Source organism: Budorcas taxicolor, chromosome 14 (genome assembly GCF_023091745.1).
Source record: "Budorcas taxicolor isolate Tak-1 chromosome 14, Takin1.1, whole genome shotgun sequence".
Classification (NCBI taxonomy): Eukaryota; Metazoa; Chordata; class Mammalia; order Artiodactyla; family Bovidae; genus Budorcas; species Budorcas taxicolor.
The window spans coordinates 68,028,004-68,047,332 of record NC_068923.1 but is presented as its reverse complement, the minus strand read 5'-3'; the positions used below and the strand labels follow the sequence as shown (position 1 = coordinate 68,047,332).

General features: G+C 37.1%; 1 protein-coding gene across 1 annotated transcript in view; it reads left to right on the top strand.

Moving 5' to 3' along the window:
* PKHD1L1 (PKHD1 like 1) overlaps positions 1-19,329 on the top strand; it is a 180,267-nt gene that overhangs the window by 137,475 nt on the left and 23,463 nt on the right. The window contains exons 63-72 of the mRNA XM_052651713.1: positions 709-799; positions 3,810-3,958; positions 4,041-4,163; positions 4,704-4,815; positions 4,897-5,013; positions 7,650-7,815; positions 10,267-10,499; positions 10,688-10,855; positions 14,084-14,241; positions 16,985-17,120. Of these exons, the coding sequence (XP_052507673.1) occupies positions 709-799; positions 3,810-3,958; positions 4,041-4,163; positions 4,704-4,815; positions 4,897-5,013; positions 7,650-7,815; positions 10,267-10,499; positions 10,688-10,855; positions 14,084-14,241; positions 16,985-17,120 (1,453 nt within the window). The remainder of the gene's footprint in view (positions 1-708; positions 800-3,809; positions 3,959-4,040; positions 4,164-4,703; positions 4,816-4,896; positions 5,014-7,649; positions 7,816-10,266; positions 10,500-10,687; positions 10,856-14,083; positions 14,242-16,984; positions 17,121-19,329) is intronic.

Here is a 19,329-nt window from a genome sequence, read left to right as displayed (position 1 = left end):
ATAGATGTTAAAATATAACCAAATGTCAATTAAAGTTAGTTATATCTTTTGAAAGATATTTTATTTTACTTTTATGAATTGTATTTGACTATTTTTATCATCTTTAAAGATAAGGGTGTTTAATGTGCTTTCAGTTAGATTTTGTCTGTTTTGCCGATACTATTAGGCAAGAAATAAACCTTCTGTGCTTATACCTTTCATTTCTACCACTCTGATTTGGCTTGTAAAATAAAATTGTTTAGTAATTACCTAATACTTGTTCTAACCCTGTTTTTATTATAGCAGGTTTTCTTTAAACTAATGAAGGCCTCTACTGAATTTAATGACCCACTATAATTGTCTTAGTTGCCTTTTTCTTAACTAATCAAATTGGTGACAGAATATAACCAAAAAGAGTGACAAAATATTTGTAATCTTACTATAATACTGGAATTTGGTGTATGCCTTGTTAATATTGAACCACATCCAGTGGATTTTGACTTAAATGTACTTTAATGTACTTATCTAGTGGTGGGTTTACACCAAGAACCTAAGGCAATTTCAGCACTTCATTTGTATTATAAATTTGAATGTGGGTGAATAATGAATTAAATTTTTATTTCAGAAAGCATTGGGGTAATTAGTTTACTGGTGTATGTTGCATACTTGCTTTCATCATGTAATTGTGTAAAAGCCTGACTTAAAGCATTTTCTTTATCATTGTACTAGATAAATAGAGGTACCAATACAGTCTTACAAAATAATGTAGTGGCTGGATTTGGAAGGGCTGGATACCGCATCGATGGTGAACCTTGCTCAGGTAAGTCTTTGGGTCATTAAAATTAGGAAATATCTTGTCCAAATTTATTAGAAATAAATGATTATTGTTTGTTAGTTGAATGTGTAATATCACCTCTTCCTGGGCACCGAAAGAACTCAACAAACAAAGTTTTTTCTATATAATATTGGGTTTAAAGAAAAATTAAAACCAATTTTCTTCTCCTTCACCCACATCACTCTTCACACAGTGATATAACCCTTCCAAAGGGGAATCTGGCAAGAGCTACCACAACTACAGGGGCATTTACCTTTGACTCAACATTTCTACTTCCTGTAATCTAACAGTTGCCTCTACAACAGTGAGAAAAAGATTTGTGAACAAGATTATTCGTTACAGCGTTGTCTGTACTGGCAGAAAGCTGAAAGCTACCCTGTGTCCAGTTATTGTGGGCTAGTTATAGAAAGCCAAACATTGAAACACTAGGCCCCTCTAAAAAAGAAGGAAAAAGATGCATACCTATGTATTAGCATGGAGAAATCACCAGGATATTCTAAAATGATAAGTGGAGGTTGCAGAACAGTGTATGTCAAACTGTTTTGTGTATAGTATGTTTTGTGGAAGAAAGGGAAGAAAAGACTATGTGTGGTCTATGAGGGCTTCTCAGGTGCCTCAGATGGTTAAGACTCTGCCTACAATGTGGGAGACTTGGGTTTAGTCCCTGGGTTGGGAAGATCCCCTGGAGAAGGGCATGGCAACCCACTCCAGTATTCTTGCCTGGAGAATTCCATGGACAGATGAGCCTGGCAAGCTACAGTCCATGGGGTCACCAAGAGTCAGATATGACTGAGCAACTCACACACATACACACACACACACACACACACACACACACACACACACACACACACCAGTATATGCATTTACATAAAAAAGCATTGAAAGTGTTAAAGCAAAAAGTCATCAAAGGTAAGTAGGAACAGGGTGCCTGGTCACTTACTACTGTATAAATTTTTATAACCTCTTGACTTCTAAACCACGTAAATTAATTATTGAATCGAAAAAATAGAATAAGAGAACTGCAGGCCTTACCTCTTGAGAAACTTAGCTAAAGGAAATGGAATTTTCTCTGAAAAATGTATAGCCCTTCTACAGTTGATTTTTTTAACATATCTGTAGTTATTTTTGAAATTTATTTGAGTAAGCATTTTTCCTATAAATTCAAAAAATATTGGGCTTTAGCTAATTTTATTTTTGTGCAAAATACATTTTGAAGGAATAAAACAGCTTTGGCACAGGTTTAACTAATTCCTTGATATATGCTCCTTTTAAATATTGTAGTTCACAACAGCTTAAAAGTGGCTCTTCTTTGACTTAAAATTTTAAAATATGTAATTTTGTAAAATTTCTTTGAAGTGTTGTTGTGGGTTTGTTTAAATCAAAATATGACCTGTGAATATGAGTAATTATTAATATGTATAATGCCATGTAATACATTTTTACTGACTATGTTGATCACCCTAAATAATTGGGAGTGTTTATAAGGAGGTTTTATATTTAAAGCAATTGAAAAGTGAGACATCACAAAGGAATTGAAGATTTAATTCCTGGGATGCATCATCAATTTACGCAATTCATGGCCCAGACAAGTGAGGGGCTGGGAAGCTGGGAAAGGAACTCTGGCACAAGTAGGTCCAGAGGTGAAGCCGAGCTTGTCCACGGGGCTACACTGTGCAGAAGCAAGGTGTAGACATGAAAACCGCTTCTTAGGGAGAAAACAAAATGGAAGTCAGGCAAACTGACCATAGGTGAAATGTCAGTCTCAAAGAAAGAAGGGAAGAGCGGTAGAAGATGGAGGAAGTGAGATCTTGGGGAAATTGGACAAGAGAGCTGGTACAATGTACAATTTAGGAGACAGTGCTCCTCTTTATAAGGAATCCTTAAAGTTATGCATGGTTAGGAGGGGCTGTTTAAGGGTACTGCTCTGGTTTGTCCATAAGTAAAACTTTCATGAAAATCCACTTTAATTATCCTGTATATTAATAATGGATATAGCTTCCATTTATTGAAGCACTTTATTTGATTATTTCATTTCATTTTGAAACAACCGTGAATTAGGCATTAAAATTTTTTATATATGAGGAAACTGAAGTTATAAAATTTTAAGCATCTTTCCCAAGATCAGGCACGCATTAATGCAAGAAATATTTGATGAGCACCTACCTCTTCATTACCTTCTAGGCTTTAGGAATCTGGCAGTGAAGGAGCTAGACACGGTTCCTTCTCTCAGGAAGCTTATTTCTAATAGAAGAGAGGAGATGAATAATTCACAAATAAGTGGTAATTAAACATCAAAGTGAAAAAAATGTAATGCCATGTTAAGTGACTTGAGGTGCTACCTCGTTTTTTTGTCTGTGTGTTTTTTTTATATATTTGTTTATTTATTTGACTCCACCAGGTCTTAGTTGCAGCACATGGGATCTTTCAGTTGCAGTGTGCAGAATCTAGTTCCCCAACTGGGGCTTGAACCTCCTCCCTCTGCATTTGGAGCATGGAGTCTTAGCCACTGAACCACTAGGAAAGTCCCCCTGAAGTGCTACTTTGAATCAGGTTGTCAGAGAAAGCTTTTTAAGGAAGTGACTCTTAACTTGACAAAGGGATGATCAGAAGAAACCAGCAACATTGATAGGCAACAAGAGCTATCATTGTATTTTTCAGTTTAGCCTTGTTTGAATCCAAACTTCATAATCTTTCTAAGGAAACTCGTCTTTAATCAGATATAATAAGTTAAGGGTACTAACTCTAAGTCAAACTTTTGCAAATGAATATACAATTATTCTGAGTAACAGTGAAGAGACAAATTAGATGAGAAAAATGCTAAATAAAGTAAACCATAAATGGCTGAGCCATGCAAATATTTGATTATCTTGTTAAAACTTGCATCAGAATTATGTACTTAATTTTTAAAAAGAATTTCAACTTTAACCAATACTGCTTATAACTGTCATTTGATTCATAATGTTAATTCTTTGCTTCTCTATTTCCTTCAAAGGTCAGTCTCATTCTCTGGAAAAGTGGTTTGACAATGAAGCCCATGGAGGTTTATTTGGTATCTATATGAACCAAGATGGCCTTCCTGGATGTTCGCTTATACAGGGATTTACCATTTGGTCATGCTGGGATTACGGAATTTATTTTCAGGTAAATGGATCCCTAAAAAGTGATTGTTTATTTTCTTTAATGATTGTATTCTGTACAGTGTAACCAACAAATTCTATTACAGACCACGGAGAGTGTGCATATCTACAACGTGACCCTGATTGACAATGGAATGGCCATTTTTTCAATGATTTACATGCCATCTGCTGTATCTCACAAGATTTCCAGTAAAACGGTGCAAATTAAGGTAAGAATTGAATGCAGCCACACAAAGCAGAAAGAACAACTCTGAGAAGGGTAAAATTACTGAACGCAAATGATTTTCTCGACTTCTCTGCCCTTCTAGTCATACCTCCTGCTTTTGTGCCCATCGTCTTCTGCCAGGCATCTCTCCATCCTTCCCTCTGCCCGCTCCTTCCCTCATCTCTTCTTGCTTATCACCTACTAATCTTGTCACAGTTAGTTTAATTTTCACTCACACTATGAAGTCTCCTGAACCCGCTTAGGTAGTTTTGACACTTTGTCCTCTTCTTGTTGCTACTGTTCCCTGCACAAATTCCTATCATAGAAACACAACATGCCATTATATATAATTATTTATATGCCTGTCTCCCCACTCCCGCTTTGAGTGTCATCCTCTCAGGGTAGAAATCACATCTTTTGCATCTTGGTTTACTGATGATCTACTTCTCAAAGTTATATAGGTTGTGCTTTGCTACAGTGGAATTCAGTGCTATTCATCGTCATACTGTTATTAAAGCTTACCTTTTGAACTTTTTCTAAATAGAACTCCCTAATTGTTGGAAGTAGCCCTGAATTTAATTGCTCTGATGTCCTAACTAATGATGATCCCAATATTGAACTTTCTGCTGCCCATCGAAGTTCTAGACCTCCATCAGGTAAAGATTTTAGAACTTTTGGTTTTGGGGTTCATAAGAGTGCATATTCAAAGTTCATTGACTTTCTTCTTTTTATAAAAGGTGGGAGAAGTGGGATTTGCTGGCCTACCTTTTCTTCAGCACATAACATGGCGCCTCGGAAACCCCATGCAGGGATCATGAGTTATAATTCCATCAGTGGTCTTTTGGACATCTCAGGCAAGTTTAAACATAGTCTTTGAAAATCTACTCAATTAAGTTATGTAAAGACTATGTAGAATATAACTAGTAATTTCATTGTTAGTTAAAAAAAATAATGATTAAAGTAATCTGCTCAGTATGACAAGCAAAGAAACTGGACGTCAGAGTCAATTTCAAGAATGGTTCCCTGGGGAGTTCCCTGGCAGTTCAGTGGCTAGGACTCTTCACATGATGTGGCCAGAATAATTAAAAAATGGTTCCCTGGCCAAATTTGTATAAATATTAAAGAATTGACATTACATTTTCCTTTTCAAACAACAGAAAAGGCTCTGGTATAATGATTTGTTATTACTTAGTTTCTCTAAATTGGAATGCCCTTTTGTATCATTTGGGTTATATTTTATTAGAACCTTTTACAGTTGAAAAAATTTTAGTTCATAGAACTTAAATGTTTTCCCAAACTTCCACTGCTTTTGGCAGAGCTAGAATTAGAATCAAGATCTCTTGACTTAAAAATCCACCGCTTTTTCACTGAACCAGGCTGCATCCTTAAAAATATAAAATAGTTATATAAAAATTCATATAGAGAATATAGCAAGTATTTTCATTTTTCCCATTAAATACACTGAGTCATCCTCTATTTCAGTTTAGCAAGTCTCCCTTTCATGAAAACTTTAACCAGTGTCGCCTCAAAGAAACCAGGTCAATAACTTAGACACCTAAGTTTTGACATACTATTTCTCATAATTTTAATTCCTAGAAATGCAGGAGACATTATCATCATTTGTCCATAGTCAGGACCAGAGTGAGGCTATAGTGAGGCTAAGTGTCAGGCCAAAGTGAGGATTAGGGTCAGACCCTAGTGAGCATGAGAGTCAGCCATAATGAGTATGAGAGTCTTGCAACAAGGCGGACGAGAGTCAGGCCATAGTGAGGACCAGAATCAGGTCCCAGTAAGGAATCATTCAGGCTTCAGTGAGGAAAGCTTTCAGGCTGTAGTGAGGCATAGAGTGAGACATTTGCTAGGCAAAGAATCAGGCCATAGAAAGGACTAGTGTCAGGCTCTAGGGGACGAGTTTCAGGCCCTAGTGAGGACAAGAGACAGGCTGATGTGAGGACCAGGGTCGGACCATCCTGAGAACAGACTCAGGGCCCGCTGAGGAGCACAGTCAGTACATAGTGAGAGCAGAGTTGGGGAAATGGTGAAAATTTGTTTCACATTTTTAGGAATTAAAATTATGAGAAATAGTATGTCAAAACGAAAATAGATGTCTAAGTTATTGACCTGGTGTCTTTGTTGATGGGCTTCCCTTGTGGCTCAGCTGGTAAAGAATTCGCCTGCAATGTGGGAGACCTGGGTTCGATTCCTGGGTTGGGAAGATCCCCTGGAGAAGGGAAAGGCTACTCACTCCAGTATTCTGGCCTAGAGAATTTTATGGACTGTGTAGTCCATGGGGTCGCAAAGAGTCAGACACGACTGAGTGACTTTCACTTTATAATGTGGATAGCCTCGCTAAAAATTGCTTGACGTGCCACATAGGTTTAAGACCAATAAAGGATATCTGCATAGTGTATGAACAGCATCTACTGCTGCGATGTTTTGTTAATATTATTCTACAGGTTTATATTCATGTATATGCAATATTTTCTTAAAATGTAATCAAGCAGGGTAGTAGATAGCACATAGCTAATCTAAGCATTTTTTGGAGCCACTTTTTACTAAGTTTTGAAATTTTAAGTAATGAAATTTTAAGTGCAAAAGAGCTTGTTTTTTGATCCAATCAGTTTTATCTTTGGACCCCATAATATTTGCAGTAAAACCAAGGGAGCAATAGTGTTTCAGTTATCCTTTTCTGCATAACAAACCATCCTCCAAATTCAGAGCCTTTAAACAACCATTTATTAGCTCATGATTCTGTGGCTTGGCAATCTAGGTTTTGTTTAGCTGAGTAGTTCTGCTAATCTTACTTAGGACTGTTCACTGAGCTGCTATCATTTTACAAGATGTCTTAAGGACTAGTTATTCGGGGATAGTTTCACTTCCATGTCTGGTGATTGGTGCTGGCCCTTGATGGGATAATGGGAATGATTGAGCCAAGCATCTCCTAGGCTTATTCACATGCTGATAATCACAGAATTCCCTCTAAGTTCCAAGAGAGTGAGCCCTCATATGCAAGCTCTTTTCAGATCTGTTTATGTTACTCTTGCCCCATTGTCTAAACCAAATCACAGAGAAAATATGCCAAACTCAGAGAAAATACAAGAGAAGACTACTCAATGCTGTGGATTTAGTCCACAAATAGTGGTGGCCTTACCATGGGTTTCCCTGGTAGCTCAGAGAGTAAAAAGTCCACCTGCAGTGCAGGAGACTCGTGTTTGATCCCTGGGCCAGGAAGATCTCCTGGAGAAGAGAACAGCAACCCACTCCAGTATTCTTGCCTAGAGAATCCCAAAGACAGAGGAGCCAAGTGGGCTACAGTCCATGGGGTTGCAAAGAGTCAGACATGACTGAGCGACTAACACTTATCTGACACATAAGAGCTCCTTGTTCAAGGTAGTGTTAAATGATATGTTTGGTGCAATAGATTTGAAACAAAATTGATTCGACACTTTCTCTACAGTAGATAATGATTTTCCTATTATTTTTGTTTTAGATACAACATTTGTTGGATTTAAAAATGTTTGTTCAGGTGAAACTAATGTAATATTCATTACTAACCCTTTAAATGAGGATTTACAGCATCCAATTCATGTGAAGAACATACAGCTGGTTGACACTACTGAACAATCAAAAATATTTATCCATAGGCCTGATTTAAGGTAAAATATGTGAAAATTAAGCTGCTTCTTCCCTGTCATCACAGTTTTCCATTGTTTTATTTCCCTGCCATAGACCTGAGAAAGTTGATGTATTCAAAGTAACTGTTTATGAAATTTTAATTGGCATTATGAAAGTGTCTAATATATCTATGCCTTCAGGTAAGTTGAAGAATCTAGGCCTTATTATGTATATTTTCTCACGCTTTTCTGCTTGTATATCATAAATAGCACCATCTTTAAACATGAAAGATAACAGACTGAGTCCAAAGTGTATTTGTACATTGAGATCTCTCCATTAATAGTCACCAGAAATGAAAATCATGTCTATAATTTCTTCTCTTTTCCTTACCTCTTTCATTTCCTTTTGCTTTCCAAATATCTTATTATATGCACCACAGTGTATATTCGGAAATTAAATGAGAGTCATTATAATCACTGTGATTGAGAATATGCAGAAACTTTGAATGATGATTTTTTTCAATCACAAATGTTAGTTGGTGTCAGAATATTTCTAGAAGTTGAACCACTTAGATCCTAAGTCTTGAAAGAATATAGCCAATAACTGCTATTCTTCATAAGATAGACAGACCAGGAATTTAGATATAAGAAGCTACCAGAGGAAAGAAAATTTCCATTAGAGCTCTTTGACCATTTTCAGTACAGAGAGAAGACAAGAAATAATGCTAATTAGATAGACATCTTTTCAGAGAAATGTAGTATTTTATAACTAGTTTGATTTCATCTGATCTTATTTTGATGAAAACCTGGTATCTCCTCAATAATTGTTATACCAAAGTGTTTTTTGGCTCACTGGAGGCTCTCCCCTCCTAATAGCTAATAGGAGCTATTAGCTCCTATTTAGTCATCATTGAATCTCTCAGATTTTATATATAATTTTAATATCTAGGTCATGGAGAAAACATTATGTTTTAAAATATATCTTTGAATTCTGTGCTTTTATTGGGATACTGTTGGCACAATCCCAGATCCCTTTTACTAGGTAGCTCATCCAGTCCTCAAATGCTCTAAATGTTGGCCAGTAATGACCTGCATTTCCCTGCTTTTCCAGAAGATTATTCAAACAGGAGTAGCTCTGAGAGGCTAAAGCTCTCCCTACTACCACCTTCTTGCAGTCCATAGAAAAATAATTAATTTATACAAGAAGAGGTGGAACCCTTCTGGGTGTAATTCATGGTCCAGAGGTTCTCTTGAGATCAGATTGAAGCTGGTATGTAGACCATAGTTGTCCCCCTTTTCTTTCCCTTGCTGTATATGGCTTCTCTCCTTTCCTCTTCTCTCCTTTCCTTATTGAGAACTCTCTTTATAATTCACTTGAACAAAAATCCACATCTCAGGTTCTGTTTCTTTGGAACCTGAAGTAAGATGGAGCCCTACACTATAATGTAAGAGTGCCACTGGGCACTCTGTTCACAGACTTGCTCACAAAAACTGCACACACTGGAACACAAAGAACACATAACCTACAGAAATCTTTATTCAAATCATCTCCAAAACCAATAGAGTAAGGAATAGTTAATAGTTTCACATCTTTTTTAGCAAAAAGCTCAGGTCTACTAGATAGTTGCTATAACTCTGGAATAAATTTTATTTCCCCATTGTATGTATCATATAGTGTAAGTATACTATATACCATGTATATACAATGTCTAGTACATTGCAAATTAAGCAGCCATTTTTATTATTATACCTAATAACAGTCAACACTCCAGGTGGCTCAAGATGAAAGCAGAATACTGTCTATGATCGAACTGCATGATGGAATTATAGTATTTCATCTCTTACAGTTTGAATATCTACAGAATGGTTATTAAAATATGTAGTGTAAAAATTATAATTTAAGTATATTTGCTTGTATATACATAGACAAAAGCCTACAAGAATATGATGAGCCTAAAAACTTGGGATAGAAAGGAGAAGTGGACTGAGCTTTTATTAAGGATTTACTTTATAGGAAACATGCAGTACATTTATAATTCTTAAAGAACCATTAAAAAGAAGAAAAGGAAGGGAAAAATATAAAGACTTCCCTGCCAACACAAGGATTTTGTATGTCTGCTACTGAGTAATTTACCTACTCTTTGAGCAGTGTTAGTATATTTTGAGCAATGCACAAACATGGAATGTATCATTCAACAAAATATAAAATAGCAAAATGGAATTCTAATTATTTTCTCACACGTATAAATTGTCCTTTTGAAATGTTAATGAATTCATAATAATAGACCAAATCAATACAATGGGAAAGAAGGTCTCATTACAATGTTAATTATATACGCTACTTGGTCCCACTTTAAATCCTTTCTAAAATAAGATTCAAACAAACAATGTTGTGGTACTTTAATCAAATATGCAAGTATATTCTAATGCTCTCCAGAAATAGGGAGTTTATACTAAATCTAAGTATTTATGCATTTCACCTTTTCTCCACAGTAAGGTGAATCCATCAGATTGTGTAGATATGGTTTGTGATGCCAAAAGGAAATCTTTACTTAGAGATATGGATGGTTCCTTCCTGGGGAATTCTGGTTCAGTAATACCTGAAGCAGAATATGAATGGAATGGAAATAGCCAGTTTGGAATTGGAGACTACAGAATTCCTAAGGTGATGCTCACATTCCCAAATGGAAGTAGAATTCCTGTCACTGAAAAAGCACCTTATAAAGGTTTGTTGGATCTTATTCTGTTAGTCTTCAGGTTCATGGAACAAAACACATCTTATATTTTTAATGATTGCTGTACTCTAATGTATATTTTGTACTTATTAATCATATGTACAAGCAAAAAATAATATGTGAATGCTTTTATAAGGAGATTCTGTTTCATTTATAAATGTGTTTTCTACCGTTTCCAGGAATCATTAGAGATTCAACCTGTAAATACATTCCAGAATGGCAGGGCCATCGGTGCTTTGGGATGGAATATGCAATGATGGTTATCGAAAGCCTGGATTCTGACACAGAAACTCGAAGAGTCTCCCCGGTGGCTATAGTGAGCAACGGTTATGTTGATCTCATTAATGGTAGGTATTCAATGTAAATCAACTAGAGTTACTCAAAGCATTCACTCTTTATTACATTCATGGACATATCTCATAAATTATCTATCACAAAGAACTAGCAAACATCTGAACTTCCTTGCCTTCTGAATTTAAAAAAGATCTAAGGAAGGGAAAGAGACTTGACTCTTCAGCAGTACCCCTCCCATTAGAAAGCCGGCAATGACTCCAAACTGACCGTTAAAAGAAGAGCAGGAAGATTATGGCTTGAGTGATCTTTATAGGTATGAATGTGGCATAAATACATTTAAGAAAAAATTGATCTGAATGTCTGCAAAAAAAAAACAATTTTCTTTACATAAATTAAAAAACTGATAATGTGATATTTGTAATACTTGAGAAGGAACAGTGTCAACCTACACCTTTCATTTTTATGAATCCTTGGAAGATTTAATCTTGAATCAGTGTGTTGTGAGGTTTTTTTGTTTAGCTTTGGTTTTTCTCCATCCTGATTTCTCTGACTATGAAGACTATCTTGTCAAGCTCCAGAGTCTAGGTCCCTTCCATTCTGGTCCTTGTTGGCTCTCATGTAATGGAAGGCAGTGGTCTCCTGAGGATTCAGATCAACTCTAGTGTCCAAGAGTTTTTGAATAAACAGGTGAAGTTCTAAAAGCTACTTAAAACAGAGGGCAAGGACTCATTGTATATCCCTGAAGTGGCATTGGGGCAACCCACTCCAGTATTCTTGCTTGGAAAATCCCATGGACAGAGGAGCCTGGTAGGCTGTAGTCAATGGGGTTGCGAAGAATCGGACACGACTGAGCGACTTCACTTTCACTTTCAATCAAGCTTTTAGAGTCTTTGAAATGCTGAAGGGGCACATAACCAGGATCAGAAAGATCTCTCTGTCCTGACAATGTCATAACATATACCAGAATATTCTGAAATTCCCAAAATAGCCAATACCCTACAAGTTCATTTTTTTAACTTGCTGAAGAGACTCGAATGAGCTATGTCAGCTACATCATTTTAACTCGCTCCACAATTCTGCTCCGACATATAATCTGCCTGGTTTCTATGACCTACAGTCAACCCAGTTTCAAATTCTACCTTTCAGATTTTATAAAATAGAGAAATCATGGAAAGAATTTTAGACCAGTAAGTGACTAATGAAGAGGTTTACAAATTGCTCTGTTTTGTATGGGGAAAGATTTTATTCTATTTATTTTTATATTTTGCTTTTCCTGAAAGGCAATACCAGTTTTCCATTTATAATAGTGATATGACATTTCTTTTTTAAATAACTTTTAAAAAGTGACTGTCTAAGGGTAAAGAACCCACCTGCCAATGCAAGAGACATGAGATGTGCGTTCGATCCCTGGATTGAGAAGATCCCCTGGAGGAGGGGATGGCAACCCACTCCAGTATTCTTGCCTGGAGAATCCCATGGACAGAGGAGCCTGGCGGGCTACAGTCCATAGGGTCACAAAGAGTTGGACACAGCTAAACTGACTTAGCACACATGCACATCAGTTTAATGAGAATATAGTTTAATGATAAATAATAGCAACGTGGCAAAAATTATGACAGTGTTAGGATTATTGAAGCCTGGGATGTCTCTATTAGGTGGAAAGAAAAATTCCAAGATAAAATTAGTACACACCACTAAAGTTTCCCTGAATTTTATTTGTTTTTAAAATATGGCTTATGTTACTCTAAATTTTTTATTTTTGCATAGAAATGTCCGTGTCCAAAACCCACAAAGAAGGTTTATTTAAAAGCAGAATTTATGTTTTCATTTTTTAATATAAATTTATTTATTTTAATTGGAGGCTAATTACTTTACAATATTGTATTGGTTTGCCATACATCAACATGAATCCACCATAGGTGTACACATGTTCCTCATCCTAGGATTTATGTCTCTAATGCTAAGGAATATGTTATGCTCTATTTGAACTTTAGAGGTTTATATTGATGTAAAATTCAATCAAAGTTCAGTTATAAATATTGATAATTCCAAGCAAGCTAGGAAATTGAGCAAAACTAATGAATAAATATATCAAGAAAATTCATCATTCCATATCTCACTGCTGTATATATATATAATCCCAGCCACTTTAAAACTGAAGTGCAATAGAGAAGTTTCTTACAAGTCACGTTACCTATGTTCTGGAAATGTCTGGATTCAGGTGAAATTGTCCACTTCCTTTTGGCTTTTGAGAGAGTTTAATGGAGGGTTATTTTTCACGTTTCTCCTGTTTATGTATGATGTTGACCCTCCAATAGTACCTATCCTCATTAACAAAAATATTAAAATAACAAGAGGAATGTTAAAGGCAATAAAAACACACTTAAAAGTTTGTCAAGTTAACAAATACATCAGTGGTTTGGACATTCAAATGTGTATGTTTTCTAGGTACAAGCTGTATTTTTAGCAAATTAGCTCTGTTAGAGTGTATTTCTCAATAAATGGTTTGAGAAAGTTGGTTCCCACCCAAAGTCACATTTGATAGGAGAAACAGGAGAAAGCATCAAGCATTTTCTCCTCACTGTGGGGCCTGGACTCAAACATGATTATTAAAATAGATATGTAAGTAAATCTGCTATTTCCTTTAATAACCTTCCAATGCAGATCCTCAACATATTAATTTACCCTCTGACCCTGAGCTGTCTAAAAGTAAGGATAGTAGAGAGGGAGTTGCTTCCCTGCCTTGCTTTAAAAAAAAATTTTTTTTTTCATGTAACCCTTTTCTGTTTGTTTAAAGTCCGTCAGGAGCCTTTATTTGCTGGCTGCACTGGGCCTTTGTTGCCACGCACAGATTTTTGTTGCTCTTCCGGGGCTTTCTCTAGTTGTAGTGAGCCGGGGCTACTCTCTAGTTGTGGTGCCCAGACTCCCTGTTCAAGTGGCTTCTGTTGTGGAGCACAGGCTCTGTGGAGCACAGGCTCTATGCTGCACAGGCTCAATAGTTGTGGTACACGGGCTTATCTTCCCAGACCAGGGAACAAATCTGTGTCCCTCACATTAGCAGGTGGGTTCTTAACCACTGAACCACAAGGAAAGACCCCTGCCTTCCTTTTTAAGGCAAGGCTTGAGAAATAGCTTAGATCACTGAATGGACAGGTGGATGGATAATGGCTGTAAATGCTGAACTTGACCACTGCAGTTTATTTTGAATACAATTACAGTTCGGGCTTTGCACTAGTAATATTCATAATGCGGAACATGAACTTTCATTTGTGTGGATGTAGGCCCACAGGATCATGGCTGGTGTGCCGGGTACACATGTCAGAGAAGACTGTCCCTGTTTCACAGCATCGTGGCTCTGGGCAAATCTTACGAGGTCTACTTCACAGGCACTAGTCCTCAGAATCTTCGACTGATGTTGCTTCATGTTGACCATGACAAGGTAAGGCAAGATAGAAATAATTTCTTATTTTATTATTGGTTCCAAGTGTACAGCAAAGGATTGATTCCGTGGTACATACACATGTGTCTATCTGAAACTAACACAACACTGTTAACCAACTATACTCCAATATAAAATAAAATATTTTAAATAAATGAAGTAATTATTGACAGGTATGTAAAAAATAATAAAAATTATTTCATTTATTGACTCTGTCAAGAAATGTACTTTGTCATCCAGCAATTCTATGACAATTATTTCTGTTCAATTATTTCAAAGTAATTTATTTTTAAAAGTCTAAAAACAAACAAAAAAAAAGAATTACTGGGGAATCCCCTGGCAGTCCAGTGGTTTAGACTCGAGGCTTCTACTGCATGGGTCGGGGAATGAAGATCCAGCATGCCATACAGTTTGGCCAGAAAGAAAATAATGAATAAACTTAAAAAAATCAAAGGCTTAAAAAAAGAGTTATTGGTGTTAGTTGCATATATTTCTATCCGCTAAGGACTTTACTTCCCTCTCTGTCCTCTGGAACAACATCAGCCTTACAGCTCCTTTTCAGGAACCAGTAGGGTACCACTAAGAATACTGTGAATCCAGGCAGCTTTATCAGCCTGAGAGCACACAGGAGTCCCAGCACCTCTCCACATATGCACTGGCTTGTGCTGCTTCATCTGGTGTGACCGTGAGCCCTATGATTTGTGTGATTAGCAAGCAAACCTGAACTTTTACGTAAAAATAGCATGCGTCTAAAACCGGCCCCTTAGGATTATATTGTCATGCTTCCATGCTGCTATTATTTATATATGTCAGAAATACACCTTTGCAACTTACTTCAGAGATCACAACACATTGTCTAAAATATCTTCAATAATGTCAGCTCTTGGCTGCAAAATGAATTCAGCTGGGATCATTAACTTTATGCTATGTCAGTGGGAAAAGAGTATGAGGTTACGTAGAAGTCTCATACGATAGATTTTTTTCCTAAGAGTATGAGACTCAGAAGTCCCAGAGTATCAGGAACTGATACTCATCAGTAATGAGTATGAGACGAGGCAGAGAGAGGAGTAAGGAAAGGAGACACTCGAGAATGGCGAGAGCATTTCCATCCTTTCAGCTGCTCGAGATAAAACCTTGGAATCACTCTTTATTCCTCTCTTTCTCTCACATTCCTCATCTAGCCCATCTGCAAATCCTATTGGGAGTTCCTGCAAAATGTCCAGGATCTGACCACTCCTCACCTCCAGTGCTTCTGTCCAGCTTGAGCCAACATTATCTCCTCCCTGGAGTAAGGCAGTTTCCTCCCAACTCCTCCTCCTGCTCTGCCTTTGCCCCCTCTGTGGTCTGTTCTCAGTAACAGAGCTCAGTAACCACCAAGATACCTTCAAAAACACAGGTCAGAGCAGGCCATGCCTGTGCCCCAAACCCTGCAGTAATTTCCCCATTGTCTCGGTACAAGAGCCGGAGTCCTCACAATGGTCTACAGGGCACTTGAGAATCTCCCCCACCCCTTAGCACTCTGACATCTCCTCCAGACATGCTGAGCCCCTTGCTATTCTTCACCACACCAGACATCTTACCTTCTGGGCCTGCATTTCCAATGATGGTAAGTCTGCCTGGAACATTCTACATTCTACTCCCAACTTCCTCAACTCTCATTCTCCTTTGTAGGCCTACCCTGACCACCCCTCCCTGCTGGCTCGCCCAGTTAGTCAGACTCTGATCTACCTTTCTTTTTTTCTATGGCACGTCTCACCTTTTAACATGCTTCTTACTCTAATTTTTATTATTTCTACTATTTATTGTCTCTTCCTATTCTAGAATGTAAGCTCAAATAGGGCGAGGACTTTTGAAAGTTCCTAAAATAGTATCTAAATCAATTTTTTTTGAGTGAAATACGTGTAGCTTGTTAGATTTCTTATAAATTCTGCCCCACCTTTGCAAAAGCCAAGTCTCCTTACTTTATCTGATAGCATGAAATATGGGGAATGAATATGAAGGCTGACCCACACTTCATCAGGATAGTTATTTTGACTGATTTTTTTTTATCTTACTAAAAATATTTTCTCAGAGATGAGCAGTGTTTTCAACATGAAGTACCTAATTTTGTGTGGTTGCATTGTACAGAAGAGCACTGCTAATGCTCCCATTTCCCCCGCCCCTGGAGTTGAAAGCCTGTGTTGAACGTCATCTTTTAAAAGAATTCATTCTTTAATTTAGAGGTTGTCCTCTAGTATTTTTTCTTACATTGCATTCTTTCCTATGAATACGTGCATGCTCAGTCGCTCAGTCATGTCTTACTCTTTGAGACCCTATGAACTGTAGCCCGCCAGGCTTCTCTGTCCATGGGATTTCCCAGGCAAGAATATTGGATTGGGTTGCCATTTCCTTCTCCAGGGGATCTTCCTGACCCAGGGATCAAAACAAAGTCTCTTGCTTCTCCTGCATTGGCAGGCAGATTCTTTACCACTGCACCACATGGGAAGCCCTTTCCCTGAATTCGCACACACCTTGCATGCCTGCATGCATGCTGAGTTGCTTCAGTCATGTCCAACTCCTTGTGATCCCATGTTGAATGTAAATCTGTTTAAAGTTTTTAGTTTAATATTTACCCTAAATCCATAAAACTTTGTTTTAATATTCTACGGAAGGCATGTATAAAGAATATTTTCGAAGTGCTAAATTCTAAGTATTCTGTTTCATTGTTCTCTTTAGATGTAAAAATGTTGTTTATTTTTAATAGGCTGTTCTGGTAGGAATTTTTTTCCCCACACGTCAGCGTTTGGATGTCTATGTGAACAATACACTGGTCTGCCCCGAAAATACAGTGTGGAACTCCCAACAGAAATATTGTGAACCTACTAGACAACTGTATACAGGTATTTGCTCAGAAAAATACAGCATACATTGTCTATGTACTTAATGGTGTATAAAATTCTTCATAGTGTTTCATTATTAATATATTTAGTTCCTTAGCCCTTGACAAATACAGAGAAAATAAACGTTTACCCATGGTCCACCACCACACACTAAGATGTGTTCGCTTAGAACATGTGTGCCCTGAAAGAGCCCTCCTGATGGAATTCTTGTCTATCTGCACACCTGCAGATAAAAGTCTGTGTGTACCGTGGCTATTCGTTTGCCCTGGGAACATTTATATACTACACATTTAGTTCAGTTATTGCTGCGTACAAAAGAGATTTCGCTTAGAATTTTTACCCTATGTTTGCTTCACTTCTCTTTCATAGAGGTTAGAACCTAACTTCATTGGTAGTCACCAGAAGTATTGCCGAGAAAGTTAGCATAACAGCAGTTGAACACTGTGAAGTAAATATGTGAAGTAAACTCTGGATTTAAAGGAAATATATGAAAGAAGCTGACTTGCCCACTTACCAGTGTTGCAAAACCAGGATTTATCTCTGCTCCCGGAAGTTTTTTTTGTTAAACAGGGTCCTAATAAGGCCAGTCCACTCCTTTCCACATGTGCTACTTATCATCATATTTTAGTTGCACCCCCTAATCTTAGTTAATGATTACATCAGTGTGTGCTGTAGATCATAATAGAAGCTAGACAGGAGAGTATGAATGAATGACCCATAATCATTACTGTCTATGAAGCAAGTCCTACTTCTACTAATATGAATAGCTGCTATTTCCAGAGACATTGCCATGTGTCGGGCACTGTGCTAAGTGCTTTGTATATAATATCTCGCTGTTCCTATGTCCTAATAATAACCCTCTGAGATAGGCACAGATGAGTAAACTGAGACACAGGGCGGTGAAGTAATTTGCCAGGGTCTCTGTCTTAGCTCAGGCTGCCATAACAAAATGCCATAACCTAGATGGCTTAAAAACAGAAATTTATTTTTTCACTATTCCGGAGGCTGTAAGATCAGGATACCATTATGGTCTGGTTCTGAATACTTGCAGATGGCTGCTTTCTCACTGTAATCTCAGGTGGCAGGGAGGGGCTGGGGAGAGAGCATGAGCTCTCTGGTGTCCCTTCTTATAAGGCCTTAATTCATCATGAAGTCCCCACCCTCACTTCCTCTAAACCTAATTACTTCACAAAGGCTTCATCTCGAAATCCTATCACATTGCGGGTTATGGCTACCATACATGAATTTGAGTGGGGGGACCCAATTCAATCCAGAGCAATATCAAAGCTGGTAGGGGCAGTGCAAGGTACTGAACACATAGAGTCTAGCTCTATACCCACGCACTTTGTTATGCTCCATGGCCTCCCTGTGAACTAGGAGAGTCAGTGTTACTTTTACATACAAATGATTGCACCTATTTGCAGCTTAATTTTTATAAATTTTAACTCTTTTTTTTTAAAAAAAAAACAATACTTTTGATACAAAGTACTCTATCATTCAAGTCAAGGAAATAGAAAGAATATCAACAGGCAGAATTTAATAAATTGGTTACAGGGAATTGATTACAGAAGTCTGCAAAACAGTACCACCACTGCCCTTTTAGAAAATTTTTTTCTGAAATAACATTGTTTTTAGACAAACATTTTGCTTTGACACTTGGAATGAGAAATAATATCCCTGTATTATGACTGTACATATCTCTTTAGGTTGACCAAAATGTGAAGACATGAGAAAGTTACCTAGAATAAGTGATATATGCATCTCTAATGGTAGTTTGAGAACAGCTTCAATTTATAATACAAAAGCACAGGCTTCAGATTCATGGAATGTTTAAGCCAAATTGCAAGTAGAACTTACACTAGTAGATGTTCAAAAACATATAGTAATAATGACATGGCTTTGTAATACCATTGCTATGAATGTCTATTATGTTAGTAAGAAATAATCCCTTTTTTCTAAGATTCTAATTTCCTTTCCTCAGTATGCCCCACTAGGAAATGTGGTAAGAAGCTTCATACCACATTCCAGTATTATTGTACAGTCAGACTTTGTGTTGAATATGTTTTAGTGGATTTGTTACTTCTTGGACATTGTTTATACTATGCCCTAAAATCACATATCTACTTATTCATTACATATATAGGTATATATAATCTCAATCACTTTTACAAAAATTCAGTGCCCTAGAAGAATTTGTTTTGTATTAACT